This window comes from Rhipicephalus sanguineus, chromosome 9 (assembly GCF_013339695.2).
Source record: "Rhipicephalus sanguineus isolate Rsan-2018 chromosome 9, BIME_Rsan_1.4, whole genome shotgun sequence".
Lineage (NCBI taxonomy): Eukaryota > Metazoa > Arthropoda > Arachnida > Ixodida > Ixodidae > Rhipicephalus > Rhipicephalus sanguineus.
In genome coordinates this window covers 20,157,724-20,176,895 of record NC_051184.2, presented here as the reverse complement: position 1 = coordinate 20,176,895, position 19,172 = coordinate 20,157,724, and the positions used below count along the sequence as shown (strand labels likewise).

At 46.8% G+C, this 19,172-nt stretch overlaps 1 protein-coding gene across 1 annotated transcript; it reads left to right on the top strand.

Annotated features, from left to right (window-relative positions):
* The first annotated feature begins 612 nt into the window (after positions 1-612).
* Positions 613-18,829, top strand: LOC119405380 (zinc finger protein 135). Its single transcript, XM_037672218.2, has 5 exons — positions 613-649; positions 805-870; positions 8,087-8,539; positions 15,780-15,870; positions 18,505-18,829. The coding sequence occupies exons 1-5, from the start codon at positions 613-615 to the stop codon at positions 18,827-18,829; spliced, it is 972 nt and encodes a 323-aa protein (XP_037528146.2).
* The last annotated feature ends 343 nt before the right edge of the window (positions 18,830-19,172 follow it).

Below are 19,172 nucleotides of genomic sequence, written 5' to 3'. Positions count from 1 at the left end.
CTGGTCCCACTTCGTGCTCAATAAATGATGTTAACATTTAGTCCCGCAGATAATCGCAGAAGACGTGCATCAAGCACAGGGGCGATTTGCAGTCAACATGAATGACGAGGGCTTCGATGCGCGCAAGTGGCAGCAGCACCATTCCAAAACAGGCTACATGGGCATTTATGCTTAACAATACTATCGCCACATTGTATAACATTGCAGAGCGGGAGCGACATGCAACGTTTTTTTCTTTCTTGTTTTTTATTATCCAATAAAGTGTTGCGCATTCATTCTTTTTTTTTTTTTGCATGAAGACGCAATCTACACCGCACAGTGTTTGCAGCCGTACAACCGGCAAGCGCCACATTAAGGTGCACATAGTGGCTTTGGAGATACTAGCTTTTTTTTTAACGTTTGCACAGACTAAAAATTGTCGCTAGTGCTCCCGTTGGACATTTTCTCATTTACTGTATTCGTCAATGTGGCGGTCAAAGTACCATGATTCACGCCACTTGGCTTTCTCTTCTCTTTCTTATTACGTCATTCCTTTTTCTCACACTTTACATTCACGCCTGTCCGGCGCTTTCTACAAGAGTTGTCATACTGTGTACCTTTTTGCAGGTGACCATGATCATCATCTTGGCGAAGATTATTCTAGCCGCATGTAAGTAAAGCCTCACATTTTTTGGCAATCACGCACACCAAGCCGAGGCTAAATTTTTAGGTAAAATGTAGGTAAAATGTACAAATGTTTAGGTAAAAATGGCACTCCGGTTCCTAACGTGAAGTTGTAATTTGGTGAATAAACTTCTGTTGCAGACATTGGCTACGAGTCGTCGAAGCTGCCCCAACGGTGGCTTTACGATCTAGGCTTTGGCCTGGAAGGTGTGAGGTTCAGGTCGGCGGCGTCATTGGTTCAAGCCAAATGGTACGGCAATGCCATCCCTGGAAACTCCGTCTTCGCCACCCTACAGCGCTGGGGAATGGCCATGCCCGGATATATTCGCGCCATCTTCGCCGTCATCCCGGCTTACGCAGTGCTCACTGCAAATATCTGAGCCACTGCGACCGAGGTGAGCTCTCCTTAATAGTTCTAAACAAACCTTTTGGAGATATAATTTCCACCTCACCACATTTCAGCGCAGCTAGAACGTTTCGCACGCGAGTAGAGCCGAACAATGTGTACAAATGCATGAGCATACACCCGCGCTCCATAGCACGAGGGAATTTTTTGGCCCTCTATGAAAGAGTTAGGTCCCACCTTATAACTTCCACACTGCCTCATGAACTATGTCCATCAGCAACTCATCTACTTCACTCACACGCTTACTTTTCTCTTCAACGGGACCAATCTTCGTTCGTGTCATCTGTCGGTGCAGGTAGTACTGCTTGAGTGTACTGGAACCTTCTTGTTAGACACAACCTAACTGAACCAAGAGAGAATGAAGCCATAGGGGCCATTATTTGTAGTTTCTTAATTATGACGTAAGTGGAAATAAATTAAAGTGAATGAAAAAATTACACCATCTCCCACTCAAGGGAACCATGAGGGGATGCCAAGCAGCATTGGGGGCGCACACCAAGTTTCCGTTACGTTCACTCGGCGTTTCCGTTAGTGTGTGAGGTTTGTATTTAGTGTTTGTGTTATCATTACGTTGTGTTTGTGCGTTGCTTTCCGTTAGCGCCGAGCAGCGAACGAGTGGCGCCGACGTTGACGTTACAACTCATCTGAACGGGAGCGAAGCGAGAATGACGGAAGCCGACCGAGCGCACGCGCTTATATACACATGAAATGGGGGAGGGAGAGGAGAGAGTGGGTTACAGGCTGTATTTGGCTGCAGCGCGGCTGCATCACGTGGGAGGAGAGGCTGCGCCGCGGCTGCAGCGCGGGGGAGGAGAGGAGAGAAGGCGACCTAACACCTGCGTAAAGGAGGAGAGTGGGAGAGAGAGCAGGCGCATGCGCAGTGGCGCGCGGACGCCACCACCGAGGACGAACACAGCCCCGAGCAAAAGCTGTTTCGCATCTAAAATCAATTTGACGCTGGCAGTGACCGAACCTACAACCTTTCGATAACGCCTCCGATGCTCTACCAATAGAGCTACAGCGGCGGTCGATTTCCAATCCACATTAAATTATTGGGTATTTGTGTGCGCATTGGGTATTTCTGCACTACAGCGGCGGTGCAATTTCTTGAGCGACAAATTGAGGTGATTTGCCACCAACCGTTATCGTTAGATAGCATGTTAGGTGCAGTGCTCCAGCCCTTCAAAACAGCGACGGCTTTTAGAGTCATTATTCAATTACCAGTAAGAAACTGGCCTAATCGGAAAGCTTTAGTGACAGACTACTTCATATAGAAAAGCCTAAACTTGCCCGACATCCTAGTCGTTCATGTTATTATCAGGTTCACTTGCGCATTTCATATTTCTTCGTATTCTTTCTTTGTTATTATTTTTCCCTTTTCTTCTGGAATCTTTTAATCAAGTTCCCCATCCCTATATATGCAGAGTAGCATGCCAGCGGGCACGCCGGCAGAAATCTTTTTCCAATAAATAGCCTCACTCTCGGGGCCCGAGACGGCTGTCGGGTCCCTGACAGCCGAATATGGGGACGGCGAGAAACACACCCACGACCAGAGTTGCCAGTTCCGCTTAGAATAAGCGGATTTGGGCTTCTTTTTTCACCGAGTCGCTTGTAGAATTTTCCAGTCGCTTGTCGCGTCTTTTTGGGCTTGTTCGCGTCTTTCCTCCAAATACAGTTATTTTACTGCTCCTCACAGGGGCGGCGCCAATGGGGGGTTCGGGGGGGCTCCAGCCCCCCCAAAATTTCCGCCTGCCCCCCCTTTGCCCCCCCAAGAGCAAGCATAGTCAAAATACAATGCATATGTTCCCAGCCTCTCTGCCCCCCCTGAAGGAACCCACTTGTCGTGGGTGCCCCCCCAGTAAAAAAATCCTGGCGCCGCCCCTGGCTCCTCACGTTCACCAATAGAGGCTTTGTAGATGACTTTGTGTAACTGAGTGTTGTAATCAAAGGCACGCTGGAGTATTCAGCAAACATTATTCATGCACTGGCAAACGTGCATTGAGAAGAGTGGAGACTACCTTTAGGTTATGTTAAAGAGCAAATATGTGCTTTCGCTCATAGGTGACCATATGTTCGCTGTACCAAATAAAGTTATTTCTTTACCTTCTCTTCGTATTTGAGCGACTTCTTATTATATTAAAAAAATATTTTCAAGAAAGAGAAAATTTATTACACTTCCGCTTCTTTTGGCCTTCTTTGCAAAAGTCGCGCGCTTTTTTTTGGACCTCTTTTGGGATGATTATTTGCTTCTTAGCTAGGCAGCATCTGGCAACTCTGTACACGACGCAAGACTGCGAATGCCGCTGCGGCCAACGCCCGGTCAGCGCCATTGAGGATTGCGTTGGTGCTACCTTTAATGGATTCTTTTTGTCTCCAGATAATCTGCTGCCGGCGTTGTTCGAATTCCTATTACAGTTAACTCTCACTTGAGTGAACTTCAAGAGACCTAAAGAATTAGTTCACTAAACTGAATATTTACTAGAATACGGAACATCATTGGGCACAGCAGATGTCAAGTCAAATGTATGAAATGCGATTATTTTTAAAGGAATTGTGTAATTTTCATTTGGACTGGCGTCCTTAAAGCGCAAGAAGAAACAAAGCTGTCCAGATAGTATGTTTCTGTGCACTGCCTCTGGCACATCTTGCTGCTGTGACACGAAGTCTCGAAACTTTCTTGCATATCCTAAAGCCTCGGCTACACAGGATGTGACCTGCCTCAGCCATTACAACTTCTTTGTCGCACTCCTCTTCTTTCGGTTCCGGACGAACACTGGAAACAATTTCCAAATCTGATAGCTCTACGTAGGCACTGAAGCTCAACTGGCTCGTTTTCGTCTGCCGCACGGCCGCTTTGCCTCGGCGGCGCTGCATGCACAAGCGATGTTGCACCGTCACCGTGGACGGGCGATTTTAGGCGTGGCTCGCATCGGCTACGCCAGTGCTGCAGAGAGCAAAACTTCATGAATTGGGGAAGGGGGGGGGGAGGTGATGAATTAACACAACATGCAGCGTGAAATAGCTGCCTTTTAGTTCCCACTGGCAAACAATGGTTAAATTATATGCTACTTATTGCCATACCATTTAAACAATTCTCATTAGCGTGCGCGTTTTTCTTGCTGACCGAGAATGAACCTTAGAAACATTCCGTTTACAAACATTTCGTTTTTGTCGTTATGATTGTTTGCATTTTTTACCCATTATTAACTTCTATTTCTTGTGCGTATTATGACTACATATGTTCTACAGCAAGTTTACATTGTATGTGTTGCAATGTAATAAAACATTGTTACATTTTATGTTAAGACGCGTTTCTCATGTACAACTGCATTACGTCATGTGAAAACATGCGTATATTTTATGTAACATTTTATTCTCTTTTTTTTGTTTCCTTTTTGTATTTGTGGGGGTAAAAAGACGATAGTATATTTCTTGCTGTTTCATGTTGCTTTCTGTTGGTGCCAAGTTCAAGGGACCGTGGGCCTCGTCGAGCCGTTTTGTGGCTTTTAGCTCACGGCCCTCAACATCTGTATTTGTCGAAATCTGATGTTGAAATAAAAAAGTCACAGTTTCGCCGCAACGGCGAAGCAATGAATGCGATAGCAATAAATTGGAATTTAACGCGAAGAACGGAAAGCAGATTTAAATTGCCAGCGCGTCGCTCGAGCCCAAAGGACGCACGAAAAGAACGCACGCAGGACGAGTGCGAGCTATCATGCGTCACAGCTCGACACTTGAAGCGCTACTGCTCAAACACAAAGCAGGACTCACGAAACGAACAGGTACACACAGGACGAGCGCGAACTAACTGTCACAGTTGTTACTTATTTCTGTTTGAACAGCGCGCTCCTTTCGCAAACGCGGCCGCTGCAGCGAGCGAAGTGACCTTCGTACGTTCTGCGACTTCAGCGCGGACATCGCGGGGAAAGCACAAGACATACAACTCCCTGCGCCCGTTGCGCTCCTCGCTGGTAATGAAGAAACACTTATAAGCGCCTGCCGTCTCTGGGTCCGTCCAGCGGTAGCTGGAGGATCTGCGTTTCGTAGCGTAGTGGTTAGCGCCACGCGCTGCGGAGCGAGAGGTCCCTGGTTCGATTCCGCGCTTCGGAAGCACTTTTCTGATTTTTCTTTGGGGCTTCTAGATATATGTATACATACTTATACATATACGGTGCATGACGGCGGCGACGGGGACGGAACAAAAACCAGCCGATACTGTCCATATAATTATCGCAATAAAATGATTCTGATTCTGAAACTACAGTGCTACGTCAATTCGATCTCAACAGCTTCTCAATCAGTTGTGCGATGTGCAGATACACTCAACCTGTTTCTAGCTATGCTTGCTCTTCAAATATGCAAGCCTAGATAAAGTATGCTTGCGTGAATATTTTTCGTAGAATACTGCAACAAAAGCTTTTACAGCAATCTCACGGAGAAGGGGAAATATGAGTCAGCTCAGCCGCAATGCAAAAGTGTTATGCGGTGAAGCATACCAAAAATCAGAAGAGGCCGCTGTCGCGGGACATAGTGTGCCTCTAAAAACAACTTTTTTTTAGGATGGGTTTCGCGGACCCCCAAAAATGGCTTCGCAGACCCCCATTTGAGAACCACTGTTCTAGTATCCAAAGGCTCTCATTCGGCATGTAGGCGTACAGCGGCTGAAAAGAAAGTAAGCACACAAAAAATTACACCATCTCCCGCTAAATGGAACCATGTGTTAATGCGAAGCAGCGGGCAGATGGTTCGCTTGAGCGGGAGATGGTGTAATTTATTGAGAGGACGAATGAGAATGTATTGAGAATGTATAAGAGAAGAGAGAAAGACGTTTTGTACGTGGTGGTTGCGTCTTTATTTAGAGACCGTATGCGATTCCTAGCGTCGGCACACGCGGCGCTTTGAAGACGACGGCCTTGTGGTCGGTGAAGTGTAGCGTCAAGGGCGCGCGAGAAGGGGGAGCGTAGAAGAGGAGAGCGGGGGAGGGGACGAACATGCGCAGTGGGGGTGTGGACGCCTCCCGTGGCGTGCTTGCGCTGGCGCTAACGCTGACACTGGCGGCGGCGTTGCGCAGGAGAGAATGGGGCGCGCGAGAGGGGGGGAGCGTAGGAGAGAGGGGGGGGGTGCGCAGTGGGGGTGTGGACGCCGCGGGAGAGATGGACAAAGACCCCGCCTTAAGCTTTTCGCATCTAAAACGTATCTGCGCCTGCCCAGGAAACAGGCGATACTTATCAATCCGAAACGCCTGGAGGTCTATGTGAGAGATAACTGTTCAGGCCTGTGATTTCTCCTTTAAGCAAGTTAATCGGCGGTTGGCTCACGCATGCGGCCCCACTATTACCTCCCAGCCTAACATGTATACCTACAAACTATAGCCAGTTGCAAACTATAATGTAAGCTCCGCCCATAGCTGCTCCTGGCCTACCCAGCGAGAATTTGCATTAATGCCCAATCCAATGGCAATTGACTGTTCACGTGACGCCAAGCCCCTCCGGCGTACTTGTGGCGCTGATTTCCCCATACAGGCGCACGTTCGTGTCGCTGGTTTGCAGTCAAAAACTTTAACTTCCTAGCAAATTTTAGCAGTGATTCCAACCTCACTACTCAGCCAAACTTAACATTTTAACAAGGGACGACGAACTTTTAATTCACAATATGGCTGATATTAAGTGAGTCGATTCATGTGTCCATTGGCGTAAGATTAGCTTTTTCGACCATGGTGTCAATCCTCCTTAAAGGGGTACTGACACGAATATTTTCAGTTGTTGTTTTTTTGCGTCAAATGAAAGTTCAAGCCCTCAAGAGCCTAGAAAAGGTAGTGCTAAGCGCGAGTTCGCCCTGAAAAAGTAATTACAGTAGGTTTTTAAAAGCTAGTTTCGGTTTCTACTGTACCCTGACGTCACGACATGGTATGAGCTTCTCGTCACGTGCTCGCACAATATACAGTGACGTTTCCACGGCCGCTCCGCAACGTGGCTCCGTTGGTGACGCAGAAGCGGCCATTTTGGAAGTTTTGATGACGCACAAGCGGCCATCTTGGAAGTTTTTGTACCTAACGTCATCACAACTAGCCAGACTGCTGCGTGAAGTCACCAGAATTTGTACTGTAGCCTGACGTCAAGCTAGTGTCGATGTCAGTAGGTGCGCCATGGAAAAATTGACTTTAATATCAAATTAAAATGCCTTATCAGCATTTTCTGAGCTTCACACTTGCTCAGAGCCGTCTCTGCATACAGGAGATATGCATGGCACAGTAAACTCGCCTTCGAAAAAAGGTGTCAGTACCCCTTTAACGCCAATATCGCACATAATCGGTGCTCTACGATGCACCTTTTGATCCTGTACCTTCCAATACGGGTTGTCATCATACATCATATCATCATTGTTATATATCAATCCAGTAAGGACATTTTTATGTCCTTACTGACATTTTTGTCTTTACTGACTCACACGAGATATTTTTATCAAGAACTTCCCATGAAAGAGTTTGCGGAAGGAGGTTATGGCACCCCTTCCCCGAACTCACGTCTCTGATCAATAAATAATGAAGTGGCGCATGAATGCTAGTGTGCTCAGATATGTGTGAATAGACTTGAGCATAAACATAAGCCGATATAAGGCTGACAGTAATGCTGAAGATGAGTAGATAGGACCATAAGTCGGCAACAAAAGGTGCAGCTCACTCGGACTCACTCGCGAAATATATTTTGCGTTTCGGGCTCACCCGGACTCAGACTCACCAATATTTTCCTGAACTGGACTCACTCGGACTCAGACTCACTAAAATTTTCTTCAACCGGACTCACTCGCACTCAAACTCACCAAAATATTACTCTTCCGGACTCACTCAGACTCACTCAGACTCATAGCCCGATCTAAGTCTGAGTGAGCCTGAGTGAGTCGACCCATGAGTGAGTTTGCCGAACTATGCTTGTAACCGACTATAGCTCAGAAAAGCTATAGAAAAGCTAGAGGGTGTTGGATCAGCCCTCTGTTATTCTAAAAATTCTCAACTTGCAGGGCCCGTCACAGAAACGGAAATCCTCGAGAAAGCCCACATGAGAGCGAGCACCACGGCCACCACGCGGGTTCCCGGCAGGGCGGCGTTCGCTCCCGGAGCTTCGGAACGCGTTACGCCATGCTCGACCACGCGTTCACACACGCGGCCAAAAAAACAGTACCGCTGCGCCGTGTGCGGGAGCACGTCCAGAAACGCGGCTGCACACTGCGACCTGTGCGCCTGCCGGCAGTACCTCCCGAGGCACGCTCGCATGCAGAAGGGCGAAAAGCCGTACAAGTGCTCCGAGTGTCTTGCGTCGTTCAACGAGAAGAACTCGCTCACCCGCCACATCCTCACGCACACCGGCGAGAGACCGCATCACCAGCGCGTCACTTGCGCCCAGTGCTTCCGGACGCCGCATCACCTCGCGTGCCACACGCGGGTGCACACGGGCGAGATGACTTACCCTTACCGTGCGTGCGGCAAGAGCTTTTCTCGGAAGATAACGACTTCCCCCTGAGAGTGACTTCCTTTTGAGTGAATAAATTTTATCCATTTATCGAACTCTAAGCGGTGTCGCAAAGCAAGCGTATGAATGCAAGCAAGCCCAACCTAATCTTGCCTCTCTCGTCTCGCAGTAAGGAATTTCGTTTACAAAATTTTCATTACATACGCGTTGCCCTCGCTTGTGCGCCACCCCTTGATCTAATCTCCTGTTAGCATTTCACAGCGACTACGTGGGCGTCGGCAGGGTTTTTTTTTTTTTTTGGAGGGTGGGGGGTGCACACCCGTGTCGCATAGCGGTGGGCAAGGGGGGGCACTCCTGTGGCTTGGGTGGAGGGCAAGTGTTGGTGTGGTTTGGGGGGGAGGGGAGCACCCCCTGCCAACGCCCATGGAGACTATGATGATGATGATGATGATGATGATGCAAACTTTATTGGGGTCCAGAGGAGACTATACCCCAGTTTAGTAAAGTTAATTGGCACTCCACAATGCGGAACTACATTTGACAGTGGAGCTATGTAAGCCGACAGTTAGTCCGTGCGGAGCGAACAAAAAACTATCATCATCATGAACAGGCACATCTTCTGCATCGCTTCCAGAACACGTGCACCGATTTGTCCGGCGTGGGGTGCAATAACTCAGATGGGCGAGAGCACGAGTACAGACAGCGATATATAAAGATAGAGAGAAAGAAAAAGAAAACTACAGAAATTTCAGAAAAAGAATTTGAGAAAGGAAGCTATAGAAAGGAACAGACATAGAAAAGATAGAAGAGAGAGCGACACAGAAAGAGAAAGAAATAGAGAAAGAAATAGACAGAAATAAAAAGAATCACACAAAAAAGAGAAAAAACAGAAAGAGGAGAAAGAGACGAAGAAAGAAACCTAAAAATAATGAAAAACAAGGCAGGCCGCCCACCTCCGCACTTCTTTCAGGCTTGGCGCCACTATTACACAACTGCCTCAACTTCTCTTTTTTTTGTTTTTTTAGAGATTATTGCCACGTTCAGCGAAAGAGTGCAACGAGCTTCCCGCAGCCCCCAATCGTAACCATTCAAGGTCGTCGCCAAAGCTACTTTACGGGTACGCTTAAGTGCTGCCATCTGTGGCTGATAACGCTGCCGTTTTGCATACGTAGTAACTAAATGAACGGCACTATACGGCAGCCTCAAGAACACGAGAACAGCTCTGTTACGGATGCACTCGGCTTTTCCCGGCATTAATTTGACGTCACAGCATACCAAATCGTGAAATCCTTCGCGTAAATGTCCGAGATGGCGGCGCCCAAGAATCAGAAGTAAAACGTATGCGTTTAGTTATTTCATAACAATAGCTTTCCATTAGTAGTGTCTATGAACCACTCATCTCTGTAATGAAGGAAAGAAGACTTTTTTTAAGGGCTCCTTTTTCATTGTTAGACACAATATTAATGAGAACTAACAGACAATAATGCCAAGGAAAGTATAGGGGGTGTTATTTGTAGCAATTAGGATATAAATGTGAAGAAAGTAAAGTGGACGGAAAGATAACTTGCCGACGAAAAGATAACTTCTTTCCTTCATTCATAGCGAGGGTCTCGTTCTGGCAGACTTGATGCCTTCAGGTAATATGCGAGGGATTATTGGTCAGCTGCCGGCTCGTAAAAGATCACGTGCTACGTGACGTCAATAGGCAGAAAAAAAGTGTTCCACACTCGCCGCCATGGCTGCGATCGGCGCTGACTAACACTCCTAGGTTTAAAATGCACATATATACCCTATAAAGTGGACGAGAGGATGACCGCCGCCGTAACTCAGTGGTAGAGCATCGGACGCGTTATTCGAAGGTCGCAGGTTCGGTCCCAGCCGCCGGCAAGTTATCTTTTCGTCCACTTTACTTTCTTCACATTCATATCCTAATTGCTACAAATAACACCCCCTATACTTTATTTGGCATTATTGTCAGTTATCTCTCATTAATATCATCTCTGTAATGTCAGTTTGACCCTGCACACAGTCAATCTTTGCTTACAGTTATCGAAATTTTCTATAACTATGTCGTCATCCGCCTGCGACCCACAACGTCCTCCTCAAGCACTTGAGTTGCAAAGAAGACGAAGCAACGAGCTCCACGGTTACCTTGGCAACCGCAATGCCAGAGCATTGCATTGCTCCCCATAGTGGGTACGTACCTTATAATGAATGCTCATCGCCATAATTTCTTGATGGTCATTAGGCACTAGACTTTTTTTTTCTTTGGAACAGAAATGCATGCGATGCCCTGTTTAAATTTACAAATGGTGCAAATTTATGATTAGCGCCACGCTGAGTTTCTTAACGGCTTCTAATCATTATTAGCATATAGCATCTCTTTATTGACGCATTTATTCATAACAAATCGACTAGACTTCTTTCAGCTACAGTGAACTCCGTGGAATCGCTTACTAACACATGCGATTGATTATTCCGTTTAGATAAAGTCGCTATTTCATTCTTTCCTGGTGGTTTCATTTTACTAGTATTTTAACCTTCTGTCGTGCTCTTGCCATTTGTATCGTATATTTATTCGTGTACTTGACCCTTACGCTCGGCCTAAAAGGCCGGTGGTATGATGCAAATAAATAAATTACTGTGCTATTGTCATTTTATTATCTTGCATCAAAGTTTACTCGTGTATTGTTCCGCTTCTACCGTACCGCCCGAATCGTGGCCCCGTGGTGGGTTGCACCATAGTGGGTTGACCCCGTAGTGGGTTGCACCGTAGTGGGTTGACCCCGTAGTGGGTTGCACCGTATCTCGCAAGTGATTCGGCCAGCCAATCTCCACGCGCCAACGTGGTTCATTCGGCGAAGCTTCTCATCTCCTCGGACGACGCTGTGCGGAAGGCTAACGTGCTCCTCAACTCAGCAAGTCGGTAAGTCGGCGATCGAGGCCACCAGCATGATGAAACGCGACGTGCTTCAAGCGGCGAGGAAGGGAGTATTATGGTAATTAGGATGTGAGCATCGCTCAACACGTCGAAAAGTAGCCATCTGAGAAAGTGATCGCCACGTCACAGCGCGCGATGGGTTTATAGTGCGTCCCTCCGAAGCTAAAGGTATATGGCAGCGCGCAACCGAAAGTCTGCGCATCGATTAGAAACTACCGTGAGCCATACGCTCCGGGCGAATACGGCCTCTCTGTTAACGTGTTGGACAGATGCGGTAAAGTTAACGGCGAAGGGTGTAGTCACCGTGGTAGTACAGTGCAGTAGAATGGAAAGTTGGGCTATTTGGAATGCGTTCATGATTGATGCAGCGCTAAAGACGAAGACTTTAGCGCTGAAGACGAAGACTTTAGCGCTGCATGTCCTCGTCTTTAGCGCTGCATCAATCATGAATGTAGTACAGTGCATGGTTACGGTGCTCAGCTGCCGATCCCGAAGGTCGCGGATTTGATCCCGGCCGCGGTGGTCGCATTTCGGTGGAGGCGAAATGCTAGAGGCCCGTGTGCTGTGTGATTCAGTGCACGTTAAACAACACCAGATGGTCAAAATTTCAGGAGCCCAGCGTGCCTCATAATCATGTCGGGGGTTTTGGCACGTAAAAAACACGGCTATTATTAAAGGGACACTGAAGTGGAACAATGAATCGGTCTAGATTGATAAAGTGTACTCTGAGAACTGTAATGTCGTTAATTTCACCATCATAGGTTTATTAGTAGAGTAGGAAATAAAGGACAAAGTTCCATTTTTCTTTAAAATTACGCGCTGAAATCTCCGCACGTGACGTCACGGATTTCTAAATGTATTTGTCCTATTTTGGCGACATTGGCTCAACGAAATTTCCTTAAACTTGGTAGATTAAGTCTATGACCCCCTCAGAGGTCAATGTAGATAATTTTTACCGATTAGAGACTACGTAGGCCCCAGTAGACGTCGTCAAAATCTATGACGTCACGGTGTTTAGTGCGTGAATTTCAAGGTTGCGTCGCCAGCCGCATTTTTTTTTTTTCTCGCTTACCAAGTGACTACTCGCGGCAAGCGTGATGATTTTGGAATAGTTAAAAGATTACTTTACTAGCATAAAAATCGTTTTTTTTTTCTTTTCGTTTAACAGCGGAGGGAGTGGCATCGCACAGCGAGCTCGCTGGCCAGGCCAAGGCTCGTTGCGCAACGCAATTATGCCATCTCCTAGTTTACCTCCGGCTTCGGTTGGGATTAACGGTGCCTCAACAATGAGGGACGCACGCGCGCCCAATTCCTTCCCTAAACGTGGGCGCGATCGCGGACCAACTCCGTGAAAGAGGTCTATATGTATACTGTAACGGATATCATACGGCTTATAAAGAGCGAGACAGGCGGTACGATTTTCCATGCGATGCGACGGCCGACGCGGCGGTGCGGCAGCCGGAATGGTGGCGGTCCGATGCGATGAAAGGTCACCATTCCGGCTTCCGCACCACCGCGTCGGACGTCGCATCGGATTGAAAGTCGTACCGTCTGTCTCGGCCTTAATGCAAAAATCCGGTCTGGCCGAAAATTCGGAGCAATGACAGCGTCAGCTTGAAGTGCAGCTCAGATGTCTCCATTATGATACGCGCTTAGATGGTGCTTATTGACATTTCTGCTCATATACGTTCAGCAAGTCGGTTTCACCGCGCGACAGCTAAGACAGGCAAGGAAAGGTGGGAAGCTGAAGCAAGTATTAGTGTGATTACCTAACACACGCATGGCGAGAAAGGGCATACACTTTAGCTCACCTCTAAGTTGCTCCGTACTACTGTAGTAAATTACCCTCCTGAAATGCCACAAAAGCCATCTGTAACGTATTAAGTGGTTTGGTAAGCTGGAAGAAATGCAAAGGGCGGCGGTGCCGCCTTAATTGTTCCCGCGCAAAATCGCCTGACGTCACGGACTCCAAGAGTGTGCGCTCAAGCCAAGTTATATAATATGGGCTACATTGCGCCCTAAGTGAGGCAAAGGATGAATTACATCGTCTATAGAAAGATTTACTGCGTCACAAACTCTCCAAGTACGCGCGTCGTCTATAGAAAGATTTACTGCGTCACAAACTCTCCAAGTACGCGCGTCGCAACGCCTTGAAACGCGTGACGCCATGCCGACTAGCGGCATTGGAGTTTCGGCGCGAAATTTGAAAAATGGAAGACCGGCACTTTTTTATTCCTGTAGTTAATCGATTAACAATTAATGTAATCGTTGGGACTCAAAGTCCCAAAACCACGATATGATTATGACGGACGCCGCAGTGGAGGGCTCCGGAAATTTCAACCACCTGGGGTACTTTAACGTGCACCCGAATCTAAGTGCAAGGGCGATGCGGCCGCCGCGGCCGGGATTCGATCCCGCGACCTTCGGGTCAGCGCTCGAGCCCCATAACCACTAGACCACCGTGGCGGGTTGCACTTGATTTCTTACCGCGAAATAAATTAAAAATATAGTTTGTTTGTTTGTTTGTTTGTTTGTTTGTTTGTTTGTTTGTTTGTTTGTTGGTTTGTTTGTTTGTTTGTTTGTTTGTTTGTTTGTTTGTTTTAAAGGACTTTACGCGTTACTGCACCCACAGAGGTGGATCAGTGGCTATGACGTATGGTCGCGGGTTCACGTTCTGGAGCAAAAGGTTCTAAAAACGTTGTTCCGGGGCGCGGCGGGTTTTTCCCCGCCAGAACGATGTTAAGAGTGTGGAACTCCAATCTAATAGTACACAACCGGGGTTCTTTAACACGCACCTGAATCTAAGTACGCGGGTGTTCTTGCATTTCGTCCGGCCCCATTGAAATGCGCCTAACCAGGTCGGCTATCGAACCCGCGTCTTCGAGCTGAGGGGCGCGACACCTTAGCCACTAAGTTTATCACTGCGGGAGCGCCGCACGTTTAAAAATCCCGGGTGGTCAAAATTAACCCGGAGCCCCTTTACAACGGCGTGCCTAATCATCCTATCGCGTTTTTTTTTTTTTTTTCCAGGCCGAAACCCCAGGTTTTTCTTAGGCGTTCCTTTACCGCGGTCGCCCATATCGCTTTCTTTACCTGTGCAGAACATATGGCCCGCAAAGCGAAGACTCCAACCGCGGCGGCAACCACGACGTCCCGCGGCAGCGAACAAGCGGATGCCGAGAAAAAAGACGTCAGCGGCTCCAACGACGCGGGTGGCGCGGACAGGCGACACAGGGTGATTATTTGCCTCGCTTGTTTTTGTTTAATTCATTGCGGTAGCAATTATACTGACACTCCAGGCACATGTTTGCCGTTGCCGTCGACGTCGCCGTGTGGTTCCGTGTAATGTCCGAGAGCGATCACATGGCCCCGCGCGTCGCATGTTGTGTGTGCTATTGAGCGCGTGCGATGGCAGTTGGAGAGGCAAAGCGCCGGCCGTCTTCCGTAGCACAAAAGGGCCAAGTGTCCCGGAGGGGATGCTGCGCGGATCCGGCAGGAACGGCGTGCTCTGATTGGCCGGGCGCGGTCGCCCTACCTTGAGAGGAATCAGCAGATTGCTCATACCCTTGTACGTGCAGCCTTCTCGCCGCTCAGTTTGGTTGAAGCAATAGACAGCACGAAGGTCACTTCGCTCGCTTCAGCGCCTGCGTTTCCTCACACCAGCGTTTTGTTTAGTCACGCCAGGTTGGATGCTGAAGGAGTTACTTCGTTCGTATAACATTCCAATTTGTTGCTATCGCATTCATTACTTCGCCCTTGCGGGAAAACAGCAGTGGTCACATGGTATGAATATACGATAGTTAGACAGGGTTAATATACAGAAAACAAAGTACAGCGGAAGGCAGAGACATCAGTTACAGAAGAAGGGGGGGAGGGGGAGAGGGAGGGGGCAAGAGCAAACAATCGCTCTGTCGTCGGACAATAACACTTTAGGTAATTGATCACCTGCTTTATGTTCTAGACATGCGTACTGCTGGAATGTGCCATGTGTAAATAATGAACCCGCAAAAGGAATGGGCCATAAATTAATAAACTTTCACATTTGAATTCCAAGAGACAGGGCTATGAAAACAAAGAAGTAAATAAAATAGGTTCGTACGTGGTATTAAAAAAAAAGAGGCATTTAAAAGGCCCTTAAACCAACCAGAGTTCGGAATTTAGTTGTGGTGTTGCAGTTGTGCACGAGTCCTCCACACACCCGCAGCCGCAAGAATTTTTCAAAACAGGGCATGTAATAGTGAACCTACACGTGTTTGATAACCCAAAAGCAGCCCCCGCTCATTTTGTTCTTTCCTTCACTAAGCTCCGTTCATCGGCTCGTTTCTCCTCCTGGCAGAGAGCTCGTCCTCGCCATGTAAGGAGGAAGAGCGGCGAGTGTGCATACCTGCGAGCAGGCAAGCAGGTTCTTTTTGTGGATGACGTCACCAGACTTGAATGTCGACGTCACGGCCAACACTGGGGATTACCGAAAGGCCCGTAGAGGAAAAGGGATTGTGTCTTGGAATTTGTGGTGACCCCGCAGCTCGAAGCGCTGCCGCGTTTGGCATTGTTCGTCGCGACACCATTCTAAACTCGATGCGCGCATATACTTGAAATGTTAAAAAGTTATCAGAGGAGGTTCAGGGACCCTTTAACAATTCTGAATTGGCAATGACCAAATGTGGTCACGTATTCGAAATCAATTCCATAATCCCACAGTCTGTAGAAACAAAGTATTTTAAAATGCGAGTCCAAGAATGAAGGGTTGATAGCCGTAGTATGCGAATGGTTCGGGTTGAATGATAAGCTAGCACATATTAAATAGCTGTTCCAACAAGGCATACCATGATGTGTATGAAGAGTGCATCCCAGGGATGCCAGATAAAATTTCACTGGTGAAAAAGTTCTCTCTTGTGATTGTGCCAACTTTGCAAGTGCTATATGGTTCCAGGCAGTGGCAGCATGCTCGAGAATCGCTCTTACAATAATATTGCAAGTTAGTTGCTTCGTTTTTTTTTTTTTAAGAGCTGCTCATGCGTAACCTAGATATCCAAGCTTTTAAGGGCTCTTTTGCAAGCAAGGTTAATGTGGCTTCCACAGGACACATTTGTGATGAGAAGCCAACCAAGATTCATATATGCACTACTTATTGTACTAGAAGAGCATTTAATGCACAATTAAAATGTAAAGGAGGCGACCACCTGATTAAACACACAGCAGCTCTCTTTTGAAAGTGTTTTATCTTCTGGAAACAGGTCTTTCAACACGTCTTAATGCTTTCGAAATGCAACCCTACATTATCCACACCATCGGAACGATTAATTTCATCGAACGTCTAAAATGCATCACTTCTGGCGTGAAGCATGGCCAGCAGGGCTATAACTTTGAAAACCGGTGCACCTATAATGACACTTACAAGCTGCACAAGTAAGACATCACCGCTTTAAGGGGGGACCCTGCTTCGGAGACATATTTCTTTGTTTTTGAGTGCATTTCTATGAAACTTTCGCAGCTTATGTATTTTTATGTCCTGATTTCAAATATGCAATTATTTTTCTAGTACACTATGCTGTTTTCAAGATATCAGATATTTCATGTATATTCTTGGGAGCAAGATTTATTTATAAATTGTGAGAGTTATAAAGCAAATCAGCGTATCACAGTAAGCTGGAATGAATACTGTATGCAATAAAACAAGAATGGATGTTCTAGGCCCATATGAACAAAAGTTATGGTACGTTGAACACTTGGCAAGTGAGCGATGTTGAGCTCGGTCAAACTGGGATCAAGCTGGGAATGTTCAACATACCATAACTTTTGTTCAAATGGGCCTAAAACGTCCATTCTTGTTTTATTGCATACAGTACTCATTCAAGGTTATTGTGATAGGCTGATTTGCTTGATAACAGCTCACAGTTTAGAAATAAAGCCTACTCCTAACAATACAAAAACTATTCAATAGTTTCAAAACTACATATTGTATTAGAACAATAATTGCATGTTTGAACTGAGCACATAAAAATACATAAGCTGTGAAAGTTTCAGTGATATGCTCAAAAACAAGAAACGTGTTTCAGAAGCAGGGTCTCCCCTTAATAGATGAGATGCCAGCAATGACATCATATACGAAGCCTCACTGACGAACTGTGCAATTGAGAGACTACTGCATTACGACAGGAGATGCCAGCAATGACATCAGATACAAAGCCTTATATGGAAAGGGTTCTGTTCGAAATGCGCAACGTAAAATGGCAGAACATGTATGTATTAGCATCAAAGGGCAACCCAATTTAATACTACGTTTAATGAGACATTAAGTGAATTTTTTACATATGGCCAAGCAATGATTGCGATAACCACAAGATATCGATCACAATGATAGCTTCCATGGGAATCACATTTTTTCATAAGTACTGCACCAGCAAATCATTATTTGCGTTGACTCACATTGACGAGGCACATTAATTTATCGTGATAACTGCATCGACAACACTAAGAAGTTAAGACCCATTTTTGCTCCGAGAAAAAGGCTCCAAAATTCCCCTCTTCTGTTGACAATAAGTGAATTTTTCCAAACTTCATTCCACCGACCTATCTCGAAACCATTAAAAGCATTTGAGTTGGTTGTCTGAATGTCTTTGTCTTTCGTGCATTTCTTTGAAGTTTGTATAAATCATGTCACATAAATTTCTATACTTGTACTTCTTTGCATAATTTGTTCATTTGGTTATGCATAGGCAACCATTCTTACTGATGACACCTCAGAGTGTCTAATAAAAAGAAATAAATAAACAATAAAAAAACTGATAGCATGCATTTAGCACCAGCCACGCTAGGCATTTATGCTCCAAGCCAATAGACACAGGCATGTCAATAACAACAACAACTGTCTTCACCTGCATCTTCTGCTGGAGCCTGTATTTAGTGCTACGAAATAAATGAAACGATGTATACTAAGATGTGACAGCTAGCATACAGTGTCCAGCTGCTCTGTAACAGTAGGGCAACAATTGCGCATGACCGTTATATCCTATATTATTCTGTTATAGGGCAGCTACCAACAGGCCTGCAGCGCCACCAGCGAAGCCTAAGCGCAGGCGGAGGGGCATGAGCTCCCGGGTGTGCGGCATCTGCGAGCGAATCTTCAGCAGCCGCTCGGCCGTGCGACGACACCTGGTGACGCACACGGGTCACAAGCCTTTCTCGTGCACCGTGTGTGGCCGCCCCTTCTCTCTCAAAGGGAACCTCATGGCCCACAATCTCACGCACTCGGGAGCGAAACCCTTCGAGTGCCGCCTGTGTCCGCAGGTGTTCTCGCAGCGGTGTTCGCTCAACCGTCACCTTCGAAGAACGCACAAGAAAGGAGGAAAGTGATTTCGTCGAAAGGTCGGACATTTGTCGTCGCCCGTGCCACCAGGGACAGAAGCCTCCGCCTAAAGACAGGAAATGTTAGTTTCAAGATTAAATAACGCCGCAATAAAGCTTTGGACTCGTTGATAGACATTCATATTGAACAAACAACGTTACATCACTCAAGGGCGCTCTCTACCTTTCATTGTTCTGATCGATTCCAACACTGTTTGTCCAACGTGAACAGAATGACCAAAGCCGGCAGGAGGCCAGGCAACACTGGCACAAAAGCATACTGGACTGAATACCACACAGTCAACAGCGTAGTTGTGGCCAGTCAAGCGCAACATGAGTAGAGTTCCAGTGA